A 17,791-nucleotide genomic window follows, 5' to 3' on the forward strand; every position below is an offset into this window, starting at 1 on the left:
CCCGATTCACGACTGTCATGGTGTGCTTGGACCATGTTAGTTTGTTGGTGATGTGGACACCAAGGAACTTGAAGCTCTCAACCTGCTCCACTGCAGGCCCATCGATGAGAATGGAAGGGTGCTCGATCCAAAAAGAGTGCCCCGACTCCTCCCATGGCCCCCTAGTGGATACCCACGACACAAGGTGGACTTCCTCTCTGGGTGGAACGCAACAAAAAGAGTCTGCTGCTCCGCCAAAAACCGACTCCACCCACATGCACACAGATCAAAGGAGGATGCTTCTAGCCGCCTTCGCAAGCATCCCCGAAAGTCTCACCTCTGGGTTTACAAGCTCTGCTTTCGGGCTTCGCCTCTTTCTCTAAATACTTTTTATAAGATAGACCACAGGCTGTTTCCAAAGGGAACAAATGAGTAACAGTGGCCAGAAAAAACAATGAGGTGGAAGGTAGCCTAGTGGTTAGAGTGTTGGGCCAGTAACCGAAAGGTTGCAAGATCAAATCCCAGAGCTGACAAGGTAAAAATCTGGTGTTCTGCCCTTGAACAAGGCAGTTTTTGTTGCGTTCCACTGTTCCTTAGGCCGTCATTGAAAATAAGAATTTGTTCTTAACTGATTTGCCTAGTTAAATAAAATAAAAGAGTCAAGCACGATCTTGCGGGATCCTATTAGCCCGTTTTGGCATATATCTGCATATTTCCGTTAGGAACGCTTACTCAGAGTTCACGTGTGCAATAACTCAATTCGCCTTTGCATTCCTTCCAAACGCAATTTTTTACAACCTTAGCAAAGGTTAAAGTCTACAAAACGTAGTCCACCTTGTTTATAACATTATTATAGTTTTGGGAACAGAAAACTGTACTGAAATAAAACCCCTAAAATAATCGATGAGAAAATTTGCATAATGTCGGCCAAAACCCATCTTCTCCCACTGCCGGCCACTGGGCTTCTTACTACAATATTTGGTAGTGAGTGGAAACGCCAAGCGGATGCTTCATATTTTTACATCCGGTGAAATATCTGTCTCATTGTTCTATCTGTTCTTCCACTCTGATTTCAGGAAGAACAGTTAATGGCCGTGTTCGAGGGTCATGGCTGGAAGGGATACAGCTTTTTTCAAATGAGCCTTCCAACCATGTATGTGTTCAAGAGTCAAAAGCAAAATGTATCATGGGTACATTGTGACTGACTGACTTTTTAGCAAATAATAATGAGTCGTTACTTATGATGCAAGGTGATTTGTAGATCAGTCAGTCGACAGTCGCCTGCAGTTGTTTTGATGCTCTCGAACACGGCCGATGTTTCTTCCGCATCAGTAGAGCGGGCACTGTTCACTTCCACTTTTCTCTTAAGAACTCTTAGAGGTATGTACTTTTTAAATAGATTTTTGAGGCTTTTTGTACAGTCCAGTGAATGTTACTCTTTCCGAGTTATTTTAGTGGAGACTACAAATCCTCCCCATTGGAAACTATTAAAATTAGCTTTTCCAAAAGTCTCTCAATCGTACTTTAGTCAGGTAAACGACCACACCTTTAGTTGGTGTGCACCAGAGCTGTCAAACTGCATGTTTTATTCAGTACCACAGTCCAGTCATAACATGTTTTTTCACCATGAATTCTGCCATTTTATTATGAAGTAACGTTAGTTCTAAAATCCCAGGTCTGAGTTTCGTGTAGGCTTACCGTTGCATGACATTTGGATAACCGCACAAATCTCTCTCTCGGACAAGGTAACTTTTATTGATAATTAACATTGCAAATGTTTGAGTAAATTGAGGCGAATACACGGCTATCAAAACGTCACGCCAAGGTAATCCTACACTAAACGATTTTTTTGTAAAATTCACAATGTGAAAAATGTAATTCGGGAAAAGCATTAGAACCATTTCAGTGTTTTTATGGGTATTGACACGTCCACTGGGGCAGATTTTACTGTACAGTACACTCTTTATATAGCCTACAAAAGGATTCTATATTTATAACCTGGTATATGGCCAATATACCACAGCTAAAGCCTGTTCTTTCACGACCTGCATACAGCCCTTAGCCGTGGTATATTGGACATATACTACAAACCCCAGAGGTGCCTTATTGCTATTATCAACTGGTTACCAATGTAATTAGAGCAGTACAAATAAATGTTTTGTCATACCTGTGGTATAGGTCTGATATACCACGACTGTCAGCCAATCAACATTCAGGGTCAAACCACTCAATTCATAAAGAACCTTTTAGGATGCCATATATGAATCAAGCAATAAAACCCCTTTGGGTTATAGAAACGCAACACATAAAGTGTTGGTTTCATGAGTTGAAATAAAATATCCCAGAAATGTTCCATACACACAAAAAGCTTATTTCTCTCAATGTTTTACATCCCTCTTAGTGAATATTTTTCCTTTGCCAAGACAATCCATCCACCTGAAAGGTGTGGCATATCAAGAAGCTGATTAAACAGCATGATTAATACACATGTGCACCTTGTGCTGGTGACAATAAAAGGTAACTCTAAAATGTGCAGTTTTGTCAAACAACACAATGCCACAGATGTCTCAAGTTTTGAGGGAGCGTGCGATTGATATGGTGACTGCAGGAATGTCCACCAGAGCTGTTGCCAGAGAATTGAATGTTAAGTTCTCTACCATAAGGTCTCACAACCGCAGACCACGTGTATGGCGTCGTGTGGCCGAGTGGTTTACTGATGTCAACTTTGAACAGAGTGCCCCATGGTGGCAGTGGGGTTATGGTATCGGCATGCATAAGCTACAGACAACAAACAATTGCATTTTATTGATGGCAATTTGAATGCACTGAGATACTGTGACAAGATCCTGAGGCCCATTTAAAATTGTTGCGTTTATATTTTTGTTCAGTATAAGTGTAGATTACATATAAAGTTAGGCCTACTATAATTTGTTTTATTTCATTAAAAGGTTAAACTATACTCACCACCTTGCTTTTCTTCCTCAGATATCCCTGTGTAGATGACATCGTCAGGAATTATGGAACACCAGATTGATTTTCAAGAACTCCTGGCCAAACTGGTTATCTCAGAGTCAACAGATCCTATTATAAAGTGCATTATTAATAATAATCTGGAGAGGCTGAAGAAACTGATTAGAGGAAAGGACATCAATGCATTGTACCCTTGTGTTGAGTTACAAGATGAATTAACACCTTTAATTACTGCTGTTGCATTTGCAAATCAGGAGATTTGTACATTTCTTCTGGGAAAAGGTGCTGACCCCAACAAACCATCAAGGAGATATTTAGCACCGCTGCATTATGCTGGACGGCATAAAGTTCCAGTGAATATAGTGACAACATTACTGGAAGTAAAGGCAGATCCAGATGGTCTAGTAGACATAGGCCTACCTGTAAAACCAAAGTTCTTTCCAATTCAATTAGCACATGACAGGGAGGATGTTGTGAAGAAGTTGTTCAAATCTGGAGCAGTATTGTGGCTAAATCATGGCATCCATCCTGCAATTGATCAGAATTTGGCCACAATAATTGAAAACTTTGCTAAAGAGAGTGAGTTATTTTCCAAAATCAAGCTTTTTTTTTAATTTTGTGGAAGCAGTAAAACAAACATCCCCAACAGAAGTGTTCAGCCGCTTTGGCCAGAACCTTCTACAGGTGAACCCCCAAACCCATCTCACTATGATTGACATGTGCTTTAACATTGAAGGTCCAGGTGCAGAAAAATTCCCCCAGACAGCCATTACATGGTTGAACGACTCCAGTAAACTAGATTACTATGTTAAAGATGTAAGCAGACGTCTGTCTACATTTCCTCTGAAATTTAGGGCAGGTGCATTGAAATCCTTAGATAGAGTTGTTTGTGCCATGAAGGAAATGCCTAATGAGTTGTCACTTACCCTAATTCCTGAGTTAGTGAAACTGCTTTCCTGTAAAACAGAAGATTATCTCATGCCACCGATCATTGGTACGCTCTCTGGCATCACACAGAAGACAAAAGACAAGGATTGTTGGAGCAACTCTGACCTTGAGAAAATATGCAAGCACATTGTCCCGTGCACACAGAAGGAGGGTTATTCATCTGATTTGAAGATGTATGCCTATGCCTTGCTAGCAGATCTTTCCACATTTAGTTGTGTTCCTGGTTACATCAGCTCTCTGGGACTGACTCCGGTACCTGACGAACTACTTATCTGGGGAAGGGATGAAAACCTGAAAGCAAAGCTGAGAGGTCTAAACAGGTCCTTAAAAAGACAACATTCAGTCTCCAAGTCAGCAAGTGAAGATTCAAAAGACAGTAATTTGTCAGAAACCAAGAAGAAGAAGAAGAAGAAGAAGAGAAAGGCAAAAAAGAAAGACATACCAAAACAAGAGACAGACGCACAAGAAAATAAAACATGTTTAGTCTTCAATACTTCATCTACTCCTGTTGAGGAATCTGGCCTTGATGAATGTTCTAGTGTGAAGCCGATCCACCCCACCATTGACACGTCACTATTACAGCGCAAATGGCACAAAGTCAGCAAGCGGTGGGAGACACAGTTAGAGAAGCTTGCCAGCATGGATGAAAGTAAAGTTTATAAAGTAGGAAACCTCACTCTAATATATGATGATAATTACTTCCGCATAGCAAAGGGAAGTGATGGAACTGAGGTCTTCTTGGGCCTGAGGGATGATGGCACTGAAGTAGCCATAAAGAGAATGATCAGGTCAAACTATCAGTTTCTCAAGAATGAGGAAGGATTTTTACGTCTTCCAGAGCTTGACAGTACCTTTATTGTGAGATACATGGACTTTGCAGAAGACAGTTTTTTTGGTTATCTTGCTCTTCAGCTCTGTGAATACACTCTGGATGAATACATTAATACACACCTGTCCAAGGACGACACTCATGCCCTGATGAAAATCACTCAAGAGGTGCTCCGCAGTTTAAGTGTCATTCATTGTCCAACTACCAAAGTCCTTCATCGGGATATCAAACCTCAGAATGTTTTGATAGGTGAGATACTATAGTATTGCACAGTTAAGCCTTTCACTCCCACTAAATCTAAAACATGGCTTTCATCATTATGGATTAAAAATTCATATGCAGTGTCTTAGTCATTTTCTAGTATCTATACTTATGAAAAGCATGATATTGTTTATCCTTTACAGATATCAATGGAAATGCAAAATTGGCAGATTTTGGCATAAGTTGCAGATTGACAGTGGAACAAACAACTCTATACACAATCCCTGCAGGAACAAAATGCTGGATGGCAAAGGAGACGTTAGACAAACAAGGCTCTGGATATAAGAGGAGCTCTGATATACAGGTTGAGCAACGTGAAGATAGAAAACAGAACATTTCCTGTTTGTAGAGCGATGGACTGAATGATTGTTGTAATTTCAGGTGGCTGGGATGTTGGTATACTACATTGTTTCTGGTGGACACCACCCCTTTGAAGATCCACTTGGTGATGAACTTGAACAGAATGGAAACATAATCAAGGGGACTTACACACTAGAACATGTGGCAGACGAGGTGATAAAAGACCTCATTGAGTGGATGATCAATGAAGACCCTGATGAGAGACCTACAGTGGAGGAGACCCTGAATCATCCCCTCTTCTGGAAACCACAGAGGTGAAAATCCTTTTTTGTCACTTGAAAAATGTGTTTGTTAGTATGGCACCCTGTATAATGGGTAATAATGAAAATAATAATAATGAACTTTACTGACTTTTTGTCCCCATGGGGAAATTTTGTTGCAGTGTCATGTACACATTTAAAGTGGCATTTAAATAACAAAACAAATTGACAATACAACTTTCATAAGTTACAACCAATAAAGAGACTAGCCTGCTGGCCTTACTGGGTCGATAGGAACATTAGCCCGAGCTATTTAGGAGGGATATCACACCACATTTCATACATTGCATTTAACACACAAACTAAAGCTAAACATAAGGAGGTAAGGACAAAACATTTTGTGATCAGTATTCCAGTAATTGTGACAGAATGATTGACACAGTGACACAATTATAACACAATGATAAAACTGTGCATGCATAATGAAAATAATGAGTTAATATTATTCAGATGCATAGGATGCTTTAGCTTGGGCAAAATAAGAGACAATGCTGAAGTATATACATTAAACTATGAGTACACAAAGTACATGAATGTATGACTAGACATTTTCTACTGCACATTGTTGTCTTTCAGGAGAGTTGAGTACTTGAGAAGAATTGGGAATGAGAAGGAGGTTGGGAAGTATAGCGATGCTGACCCAAAACTTCTAGAAGCTCTGAAACAAAGTGCTGTGGAGAGAACCTTCTGTCAGTGGAAATCCAAGGTGAAGCAGATGTCATTTTATTAAATGTATATACCTGTACGTGTATATTAAAACATGTATACACTAACGCAAAAGAGTGGGAGTACCCTCTCCCCTGGCAGAGTGTAGAAAGCTCAGAGGCTACACAATTTACAGATTGTTTTGTGTTCACAGCTGCCCTCTGCTTTGATGAAAAAGATGGATGGCAAAAAGCCCTACCCTGAGAACATGTTGGGGTTACTACGCTTCATACGCAACCTCCATGAGCACTAGTAAGTAAGACTAATGTTTTTCCCAGTACTAACAGTTTTCAGTCTCTTACCATTGAAGGTGGCTGAGTGTTTTGTTTCTCCTTCTGCAGTGCTAAGGATTTAGAATCTGTTGACCTGATGAAAATGTTCCCTGATCTCTTTGGATGCGTCTACATGTTGGCCAAGAAACAGGGCTGGAATTCGAGGCCTGGTCTGAAAAACATGTTTCAGAGAGATCTAAGCTCATGATTCTGAAATGTAAACTGTCTGGCATTTGAACTGATGAAATATCAACTATTGTAATACTTTTGACTTTGTGTAGGTAGAGCCAATGATTTTAACTGTCTCAAGGACATTTTATATTCTATATTTTCACTGATAGACCTAATATCCATATGATTTTTTACAAATAATGATCTTACATGGTTATAGCCTACATATTATGGGAGTTCATACAAAAATACAGTACACACAAAGTTTTGATAAAAGGTAGTGATAACTTTTTTACTGTCTTCACTTAAGGTATACAGGATGTGTAATAATATAAATGATCTGTATGAGATTTATCAGGGATGTCTGGATCAAAGTATTGACATGTTTTTTTAAATCTGTGTTTTGCTTGATATGAAAATGAAGTCTGCCCAAGAGTGCATTGAAACAATTGATATCACTGAATTGAGAAATACAATGGAGGAGCTGTGACCCCCTCTTGTGGATAGAACTGTGAAGGTTACACATGTGGTGATGATCATCAACAGTTTTATATTAATCGAACACCACAATAAAATGTTAATGCATCTCTCTCAATATAATAAAGGCTTTCAAAGAACAATATAGAATTGTCTTTTTTTTGACACACCCAGACATTCCCTCCCACCTGCAACAGCTGCTGGTGTAGAGTAAACAAACTAGCATGCAGCAGGAACAAAACATTGTCCTCTTTCTGGTATAAAGCCACAAGCAGCCACACATCCAGCACCAGATCAACCACAATAAAAAACAGACTTCAGAGTCATCAGGAATTCTGACAGGGTAGTAGACCTTCTGTCACCTGTGACACCAGGTGGTCCCTTATCCCACCCGATGAGATGACAATCACCTCATTAAAAGGTGGAAATCATACCAATCACACCATTCAGGTGAATGTGGTCGACATGCTATGTCGGGAACTTAATATGTTGCGCCGTCTTATATATTAGAAACATGTTATTTTTATCAAACAACTGCACAGACTAACAGACTTTAATTTTATTTGTTTATTGGGATCCCCATTATCTGGGGTCCAACAACTCTTACGTTGTATGCAAGTATATTTGAGATCTCTTTACAGAACAATGAAACAGTGGTGGTAGCAGTAGGGCTTTTTGGTTCGTCTGGATCAAGTTATGATCCACCAAAACATGAGGAAAAGTACTTTGCCAACCAAGCTGATGTGGATCAATTCAGGTGATAGTATCAAATCCAATTTTATTAGTCACATGCGCTGAATACAACAGGTATTACCTTACAGTGAAATGCTTATTGACGAGCCCCTAACCGACAGTGAAGTTTAAAAAAAATATGGATAAGAATAAGAGATAAAAGTCATAAGTAATTAAAGAGCATCAGTAAAAAAATAACAATATATACAGGGGGGTGCCGGTACAGAGTCAATGTGCGGGAGCACCGGTTAGATGAGGTAGTATGTACATGTAGGTAGAGTTAATTAAAGTGACTATGCATAGATAACAGAGAGTGGCAGTGGTGTGGAGAGGGAAGGGGGGAGAAAATGTGAATAGTCTGGGTAGCCATTTGACTAGATGTTCAGGAGTTTTATGGCTTGGGGGTAGAAGCTGTTTAGAAGCCTCTTGGACCTAGACTTGGCGCTCCGGTACGGCTTGCCGTGTGGTAGGAGAGAGAATAATCTATGACTATTGTGGCTGGAGTCTTTGACGATTTTTAGGGCCTTCCTCTGACACCGCCTAGTATAGAGGTCCTGGATGGCAGGAAGCTTGGCCCCAGTGATGTACTGGGCCGTTCGCACTCCCCTCTGTAGTGCCTTGCGGTCGGAGGCCGAGTAGTTGCCATACCAGGCAGTGATGCAACCAGTCTGGATGCTCTCGATGGTGCAGCTGTAGAGCCTTTTGAGGATCTGAGGACCCATGCCAAATCTTTTCAGTCTCCTGAGGGGGAATAGGTTTTGTCGTGCCCGATTCACGACTGTCATGGTGTGCTTGGACCATGTTAGTTTGTTGGTGATGTGGACACCAAGGAACTTGAAGCTCTCAACCTGCTCCACTGCAGGCCCATCGATGAGAATGGAAGGGTGCTCGATCCAAAAAGAGTGCCCCGACTCCTCCCATGGCCCCCTAGTGGATACCCACGACACAAGGTGGACTTCCTCTCTGGGTGGAACGCAACAAAAAGAGTCTGCTGCTCCGCCAAAAACCGACTCCACCCACATGCACACAGATCAAAGGAGGATGCTTCTAGCCGCCTTCGCAAGCATCCCCGAAAGTCTCACCTCTGGGTTTACAAGCTCTGCTTTTGGGCTTCGCCTCTTTCTCTAAATACTGTTTATAAGATAGACCACAGGCTGTTTCCAAAGGGAACAAATGAGTAACAATGGCCAGAAAAAACAATGAGGTGGAAGGTAGCCTAGTGGTTAGAGTGTTGGGCCAGTAACCGAAAGGTTGCAAGATCGAATCCCAGAGCTGACAAGGTAAAAATCTGTTGTTCTGCCCTTGAACAAGGCAGTTTTTGTTGCGTTCCACTGTTCCTTAGGCCGTCATTGAAAATAAGAATTTGTTCTTAACTGATTTGCCTAGTTAAATAAAATAAAAGAGTCAAGCACGATCTTGCGGGATCCTATTAGCCCGTTTTGGCATATATCTGCATATTTCCGTTAGGAACGCTTACTCAGAGTTCACGTGTGCAATAACTCAATTCGCCTTTGCATTCCTTCCAAACGCAATTTTTTACAACCTTAGCAAAGGTTAAAGTCTACAAAACGTAGTCCACCTTGTTCATAACATTATTATAGTTTTGGGAACAGAAAACTGTACTGAAATAAAACCCCTAAAATAATCGATGAGAAAATTTGCATAATGTCGGCCAAAACCCATCTTCTCCCACTGCCGGCCACTGGGCTTCTTACTACAATATTTGGTAGTGAGTGGAAACGCCAAGCGGATGCTTCATATTTTTACATCCGGTGAAATGTCTGTCTCATTGTTCTATCTGTTCTTCCACTCTGATTTCAGGAAGAACAGTTAATGGCCGTGTTCGAGGGTCATGGCTAGAAGGGATACAGCTTTTTTCAAATGAGCCTTCCAACCATGTATGTGTTCAAGAGTCAAAAGCAAAATGTATCATGGGTACATTGTGACTGACTGACTTTTTAGCAAATAATAATGAGTCGTTACTTATGATGCAAGGTGATTTGTAGATCAGTCAGTCGACAGTCGCCTGCAGTTGTATTGATGCTCTCGAACATGGCCGATGTTTCTTCCGCATCAGTAGAGCGGGCACTGTTCACTTCCACTTTTCTCTTAAGAACTCTTAGAGGTATGTACTTTTTAAATAGATTTTTGAGGCTTTTTGTACAGTCCAGTGAATGTTACTCTTTCCGAGTTATTTTAGTGGAGACTACAAATCCTCCCCATTGGAAACTATTAAAATTAGCTTTTCCAAAAGTCTCTCAATCGTACTTTAGTCAGGTAAACGACCACACCTTTAGTTGGTGTGCACCAGAGCTGTCAAACTGCATGTTTTATTCAGTACCACAGTCCAGTCATAACATGTTTTTTCACCATGAATTCTGCCATTTTATTATGAAGTAACGTTAGTTCTAAAATCCCAGGTCTGAGTTTCGTGTAGGCTTACCGTTGCATGACATTTGGATAACCGCACAAATCTCTCTCTCGGACAAGGTAACTTTTATTGATAATTAACATTGCAAATGTTTGAGTAAATTGAGGCGAATACACGGCTATCAAAACGTCACGCCAAGGTAATCCTACACTAAACGATTTTTTTGTAAAATTCACAATGTGAAAAATGTAATTCGGGAAAAGCATTAGAACCATTTCAGTGTTTTTATGGGTATTGACACGTCCACTGGGGCAGATTTTACTGTACAGTACACTCTTTATATAGCCTACAAAAGGATTCTATATTTATAACCTGGTATATGGCCAATATACCACAGCTAAAGCCTGTTCTTTCACGACCTGGATACAGCCCTTAGCCGTGGTATATTGGACATATACCACAAACCCCAGAGGTGCCTTATTGCTATTATAAACTGGTTACCAATGTAATTAGAGCAGTAAAAATAAATGTTTTGTCATACCTGTGGTATAGGGTCTGATATACCACAGCTGTCATCCAATCAGCATTCAGTGCTCGAACCAACCAGTTTATAATTAAGCAATAAGGCCTGAGGGGGTGTGGTATATGGCCAATATACCACGGCTAAGGGCTGTTCTTAAGCGCGACTCAACGCGGAGTGCCTGGACACAGCCCTTAGCCGTGGTATATTGGACATATACTACAAACCCCAGAGGTGCCTTATTGCTATTATCAACTGGTTACCAATGTAATTAGAGCAGTAAAAATAAATGTTTTGTCATACCTGTGGTATAGGTCTGATATACCACGACTGTCAGCCAATCAACATTCAGGGCTAAACCACTCAATTCATAAAGAACCTTTTAGGATGCCATATATGAATCAAGCAATAAAACCCCTTTGGGTTATAGAAACGCAACACATAAAGTGTTGGTTTCATGAGTTGAAATAAAATATCCCAGAAATGTTCCATACACACAAAAAGCTTATTTCTCTCAATGTTTTACATCCCTCTTAGTGAATATTTTTCCTTTGCCAAGACAATCCATCCACCTGAAAGGTGTGGCATATCAAGAAGCTGATTAAACAGCATGATTAATACACATGTGCACCTTGTGCTGGTGACAATAAAAGGTAACTCTAAAATGTGCAGTTTTGTCAAACAACACAATGCCACAGATGTCTCAAGTTTTGAGGGAGCATGCGATTGATATGGTGACTGCAGGAATGTCCACCAGAGCTGTTGCCAGAGAATTGAATGTTAAGTTCTCTACCATAAGGTCTCACAACCGCAGACCACGTGTATGGCGTCGTGTGGCCGAGTGGTTTACTGATGTCAACTTTGAACAGAGTGCCCCATGGTGGCGGTGGGGTTATGGTATCGGCATGCATAAGCTACAGACAACAAACAATTGCATTTTATTGATTGCAATTTGAATACACTGAGATACTGTGACAAGATCCTGAGGCCCATTTAAAATTGTTGCGTTTATATTTTTGTTCAGTATAAGTGTAGATTACATATAAAGTTAGGCCTACTATAATTTGTTTTATTTCATTAAAAGGTTAAACTATACTCACCACCTTCCTTTTCTTCCTCAGATATCCCTGTGTAGATGACATCGTCAGGAATTATGGAACACCAGATTGATTTTCAAGAACTCCTGGCCAAACTGGTTATCTCAGAGTCAACAGATCCTATTATAAAGTGCATTATTAATAATAATCTGGAGAGGCTGAAGAAACTGATTAGAGGAAAGGACATCAATGCATTGTACCCTTGTGTTGAGTTACAAGATGAATTAACACCTTTAATTGCTGCTGTTGCATTTGCAAATCAGGAGATTTGTACATTTCTTCTGGGAAAAGGTGCTGACCCCAACAAACCATCAAGGAGATATTTAGCACCGCTGCATTATGCTGGACGGCATAAAGTTCCAGTGAATATAGTGACAACATTACTGGAAGTAAAGGCAGATCCAGATGGTCTAGTAGACATAGGCCTACCTGTAAAACCAAAGTTCTTTCCAATTCAATTAGCACATGACAGGGAGGATGTTGTGAAGAAGTTGTTCAAATCTGGAGCAGTATTGTGGCTAAATCATGGCATCCATCCTGCAATTGATCAGAATTTGGCCACAATAATTGAAAACTTTGCTAAAGAGAGTGAGTTATTTTCCAAAATCAAGCTTTTTTTTAATTTTGTGGAAGCAGTAAAACAAACATCCCCAACAGAAGTGTTCAGCCGCTTTGGCCAGAACCTTCTACAGGTGAACCCCCAAACCCATCTCACTATGATTGACATGTGCTTTAACATTGAAGGTCCAGGTGCAGAAAAATTCCCCCAGACAGCCATTACATGGTTGAACGACTCCAGTAAACTAGATTACTATGTTAAAGATGTAAGCAGACGTCTGTCTACATTTCCTCTGAAATTTAGGGCAGGTGCATTGAAATCCTTAGATAGAGTTGTTTGTGCCATGAAGGAAATGCCTAATGAGTTGTCACTTACCCTAATTCCTGAGTTAGTGAAACTGCTTTCCTGTAAAACAGAAGATTATCTCATGCCACCGATCATTGGTACGCTCTCTGGCATCACACAGAAGACAAAAGACAAGGATTGTTGGAGCAACTCTGACCTTGAGAAAATATGCAAGCACATTGTCCCGTGCACACAGAAGGAGGGTTATTCATCTGATTTGAAGATGTATGCCTATGCCTTGCTAGCAGATCTTTCCACATTTAGTTGTGTTCCTGGTTACATCAGCTCTCTGGGACTGACTCCGGTACCTGACGAACTACTTATCTGGGGAAGGGATGAAAACCTGAAAGCAAAGCTGAGAGCTCTAAACAGGTCCTTAAACAGACAACATTCAGTCTCCAAGTCAGCAAGTGAAGATTCAAAAGACAGTAATTTGTCAGAAACCAAGAAGAAGAAGAAGAAGAAGAAGAGAAAGGCAAAAAAGAAAGACATACCAAAACAAGAGACAGACGCACAAGAAAATAAAACATGTTTATCCTTCAATACTTCATCTACTGCTGTTGAGGAATCTGGCCTTGATGAGTGTTCTAGTGTGAAGCCGATCCAACCCATCACTGACATGTCATCATTACAGCGCAAATGGCACAAAGTCAGCAAGCGGTGGGAGACACAGTTAGAGAAGCTTGCCAGCATGGATGAAAGTAAAGTTTATAAAGTAGGAAACCTCACTCTAATATATGCTGATAATTACTTCCGCATAGCAAAGGGAAGTGATGGAACTGAGGTCTTCTTGGGCCTGAGGGATGATGGCACTGAAGTAGCCATAAAGAGAATGATCAGGTCAAACTATCAGTTTCTCAAGAATGAGGAAGGATTTTTACGTCTTCCAGAGCTTGACAGTACCTGTATTGTGAGATACATGGACTTTGCAGAAGACAGTTTTTTTGGTTATCTTGCTCTTCAGCTCTGTGAATACACTCTGGATGAATACATTAATACACACCTGTCCAAGGACGACACTCATGCCCTGATGAAAATCACTCAAGAGGTGCTCCGCAGTTTAAGTGTCATTCATTGTCCAACTACCAAAGTCCTTCATCGGGATATCAAACCTCAGAATGTTTTGATAGGTGAGAGATACTATAGTATTGCACAGTTAAGCCTTTCACTCCCACTAAATCTAAAACATGGCTTTCATCATTATGGATTAAAAATCCATATGCAGTGTCTTAAAGTCATTTTCTAGTATCTATACTTATGAAAAGCATGATATTGTTTATCCTTTACAGATATCAATGGAAATGCAAAATTGGCAGATTTTGGCATAAGTTGCAGATTGACAGTGGAACAAACAACTCTATACACAATCCCTGCAGGAACAAAATGCTGGATGGCAAAGGAGACGTTAGACAAACAAGGCTCTGGATATAAGAGGAGCTCTGATATACAGGTTGAGCAACGTGAAGATAGAATACAGAACATTTCCTGTTTGTAGAGCGATGGACTGAATGATTGTTGTAATTTCAGGTGGCTGGGATGTTGGTATACTACATTCTTTCTGGTGGACACCACCCCTTTGAAGATCCACTTGGTGATGAACTTGAACAGAATGGAAACATAATCAAGGGGACTTACACACTAGAACATGTGGCAGACGAGGTGATAAAAGACCTCATTGAGTGGATGATCAATGAAGACCCTGATGAGAGACCTACAGTGGAGGAGACCCTGAATCATCCCCTCTTCTGGAAACCACAGAGGTGAAAATCCTTATTTGTCACTTGAAAAGTTGTTTGTTAGTATGGCACCCTGTATAATAGGTAATAATGAACATGGAGATAAAACTCAATTCTAGTTACAGTTACAAGATTGACATGGTGACAGAATTATAATACTCTACGTGCATAATTACAATAATTCATATTATTCAAACGTATTAAGGCATTAAAGCAAATGTAATATGTTAAACAAATTAAAAACCAAGTGTAAAGGTAGTTAGCTTTCTATAACGTTTGTGGACGCCCTATGATTTATCATCATGCAAGATTTGCATTATCCATGGCTTGAAATTCTTACCTTACATAGTCACCTTTGCCAGAGACTTACACCTATTTGCATCACTTGAGGCTTGACAACAAGGGATGGGGAGAATTATGAGGCAGTGCCATTCTTAAACTGATTAGCATGAGACTGAGATGACAATTACAACATGGACATAACTTCCCCTATAATTCGTTTCAAATGTATTCATGTACACTGTTCGATCAGGAGATTGGATTACTTGAAAAAATTGGGAATCAGGATGAGGCAGAGAACCATGGTAATGCTGACCAAGAGCTCGTTCAAGCTCTAGACCAAGGTGTTGAGAAGAGATCCTTCTATCAGTGGAAATCCAAGGTTAGCCAGACAACATTTTATTCACTACTTACCACCACAAGCCATTTATGAGAGTGTAAAGCAATATTAACGCATACAGCAATTCTTTGTCTTCACAGCTGCCCCCTTTGTTGATCCAGAAGCTGGAAGGTAAAAAGAAGGCCTACACTGAGAACACATTGGGGTTACTGCGCTTCATACGCAACCTTGATGCACACTAGTAAGTCAAAATACCAGAAGTAGTGTTAGTGGTACTGATCTAAATTTCAAATTGCTTTACATTTCAATCAATTGGGGGAATTTAATAGATATTGTACTCATTTCAAGTCCTAACATGACATACCAGATATCAAGTTAGATATCAAGATTTCCTCTGATTTCTGTTAATCAAATCTGCCTCTGCAATTGATGTTACAGTATGTTGAAACTGCCCAACGCTGAGCATCTTCACTGACATCATAGAAAATGGCTTTTGTATTTTCTGTCTTTCTGCAGCACTAAGGTTGCGGATAAGGATGCAGATGCGGCCTGCTGTGTTTGCAAAGATCTGGTGACAACATTTCCTGATCTCTTTGGATGCGTTTACAAGTTTGCCAAGAAACAGAACTGGAATACAAGACGACCTGATCTGAGATGTTTTTTAATGCAGAGGAACTAAGCTCATGATGCTGACATATATGTGTTTACACAGACAGTCCAATTCTGATTTTTTTGCCCAATTATTGGCAATAGAGCTGATCTGATTGGTCAAAAGACCAAAAATATCAGAATTGGGCTGCCTGTGTAAACACAGACTTTTTCATTTGGAAGATGATGTTGAAATTCAGTATATTTATATTTCCCATTCGTTGGAGTAAATAGATTAGTGCAAATTTGACACAATGTTTTGAAGGAAAACTGTTGATTTTAGTATAATATTTTCAGGAATACTTTCTATTAGATTGTCACAAAAAAATATATTATATGGCACATAGGCCAGCAGTGTATGAAAAGGGTTTGCTAACCATTATTCTATTTTAGCCTGCAGTTGTAAGCAGGCCTAGTGATTGTCATGCATTCTGAGTGGGAGATTTTATGGAGGAACACTGTTAACTGTTGCCTACTAGGGTATTTGGTCACAACTGTATGATTGTTCATGTAAAAGAATGCTTGACGCTGGAGCCATTAAATGCTTTCTTCAAAAATGACTGTTAAAATGTTGCATAATTCCCAACGTAATCCCGCCTATTGAAATTGTATGGTTATTTTGGGTAAATGACACGCTGCAACGGTTTGGTTGACAGAACGTTCTGCCCTTGTTTTTGTCCTGATCATAGCAGAAAATGTTACTGTAACGTAACAGCCATGGTTGTTTTATTAAAAGCTGGTTATACTATTCATTCATTCCTATAAAGAAATTGAATTGACAGTCTGTCTGTCTGAACTCTATGCTTTCACTTGATATTCCAGTGGTCAATGCTTGGTCTCCCTGCAGAGTTCAATGCAATTAACTATTTAAGCTCCATGTCAGGCTTGAGGGGGCTGCCTGAACATAATGGAAACCTGGAGGGAAAGAAGAGGGATAAGTGTTGGAGTGAACACAATGTAAGTTGCCCACAAGAAGCCCTCGCCTTAATTTAGGCTTGAGAGTTGCCTGTATGGTTCGTATAACATATTATACAACATAACTCATGCGCCCTTTTCTGTCAAATTAGGTCATTTCTAGGCAATATTTCTGACCATATAGGGGACCACTTTTGCCTCAAGAGCAACCCCAAAGGCAAAAGTAAATCAAATACCTTTAAAAGGACCTCCTCATATTCTCTTTGAGAAACTGTTCGTTCTCTGCTCACTGTTTATTTAAGCTACTTGAATCAAACATGAAAAGTCCCCGAGCACCTCTCTCAATACACCTAGGATAAAATATCATTTATTATTGTGAACATGTCCACCCTCTGACATCCCTGCCCACCAACAACCGCTGACGTTAGACCTAAACATAGCAGCCAGCGGAGGAGAATCTCAATTCACCTTGCTGAACACAGTTGTAGCCTTAACCGATTAACGCAGGAAAAACCGTGACATCTGCGTGTCGGGAAGACGCCAAGAAAATATGAATAGTTTGAAAAGGAGTGAAAGTGATTGGCAAAGCCTGGTCAGCGAGGTGAGTGCGCTGCAAAAACCCTGTGACAATCGGTGGCGTGAGCCATCAGTGATGATTAGCGAATAGAACTACGGTTGCCATATGGAAGGAGAAATTAAAGTCTCAAGATACATCTTTTGTTACGATTATGAAGCCACGTGTATGGATTCTAGGGTTGTTTGTGTGCATATATCAATCAAATGTATTTATAAAGCCCTTCTTACATCAGCTGATGTCACAAAGTGCTGTACAGAAACCCAGTCTAAAACCCCAAACAGCAAGCAATGCAGGTGTAGAAGCACGGTGTCTAGGAAAAACTCCCTAGAAAGGCCAGAACCTAAGAAGAAACCTAGAGAGGAACCAGGCTATGAGGGGTGGCCTGTCCTCTTCTGGCTGTGCATGGTGGAGATTATAACAGTACATGGCCAAGATGTTCA

The 17,791-nt window shown here is 40.3% G+C and overlaps 1 protein-coding gene and 1 long non-coding RNA gene across 4 annotated transcripts; both read left to right on the top strand.

Moving 5' to 3' along the window:
* The first annotated feature begins 1,253 nt into the window (after positions 1-1,253).
* On the top strand, positions 1,254-7,375 carry LOC145880001 (uncharacterized). The gene is made up of 7 exons (XM_082977413.1): positions 1,254-1,359; positions 2,965-4,975; positions 5,131-5,291; positions 5,369-5,601; positions 6,184-6,313; positions 6,467-6,564; positions 6,654-7,375. Exons 2-7 carry the CDS (start codon positions 3,658-3,660, stop codon positions 6,790-6,792), a joined length of 2,079 nt encoding a protein of 692 aa, XP_082833539.1. The 5' UTR covers positions 1,254-1,359; positions 2,965-3,657; the 3' UTR covers positions 6,793-7,375.
* Positions 7,376-10,018: 2,643 nt separating this feature from the next.
* LOC106608620 (uncharacterized) lies at positions 10,019-16,638 on the top strand. Of its 3 annotated transcripts, none has more exons than XR_014392878.1 (7): positions 10,019-10,089; positions 11,977-13,986; positions 14,146-14,306; positions 14,384-14,616; positions 15,125-15,253; positions 15,352-15,452; positions 15,728-16,638. It is a non-coding gene; the product is annotated as an uncharacterized LOC106608620 (long non-coding RNA). The 3 variants fall into 3 exon arrangements; XR_014392879.1 differs by lacking the exon at positions 10,019-10,089 and adding an exon at positions 10,172-10,454; XR_014392880.1 differs by lacking the exon at positions 15,125-15,253.
* The last annotated feature ends 1,153 nt before the right edge of the window (positions 16,639-17,791 follow it).

The sequence above is a fragment of the Salmo salar genome, chromosome 07, assembly GCF_965601325.2.
Source record: "Salmo salar chromosome 07, fSalSal1, whole genome shotgun sequence".
NCBI classification, from domain to species: domain Eukaryota; kingdom Metazoa; phylum Chordata; class Actinopteri; order Salmoniformes; family Salmonidae; genus Salmo; species Salmo salar.

Bases quoted from the DNA above. Each gene is read 5' to 3' on its own strand.
- LOC145880001 (XM_082977413.1), top strand. From the start codon at position 3,658: ATGATTGACATGTGCTTTAACATTGAAGGTCCAGGTGCAGAAAAATTC. The intron at 5,292-5,368 runs GTTGAGCAACGT...TTGTAATTTCAG, and splicing joins AGAGGAGCTCTGATATACAG to GTGGCTGGGATGTTGGTATA. The intron at 5,602-6,183 runs GTGAAAATCCTT...GTTGTCTTTCAG, and splicing joins CTCTTCTGGAAACCACAGAG to GAGAGTTGAGTACTTGAGAA.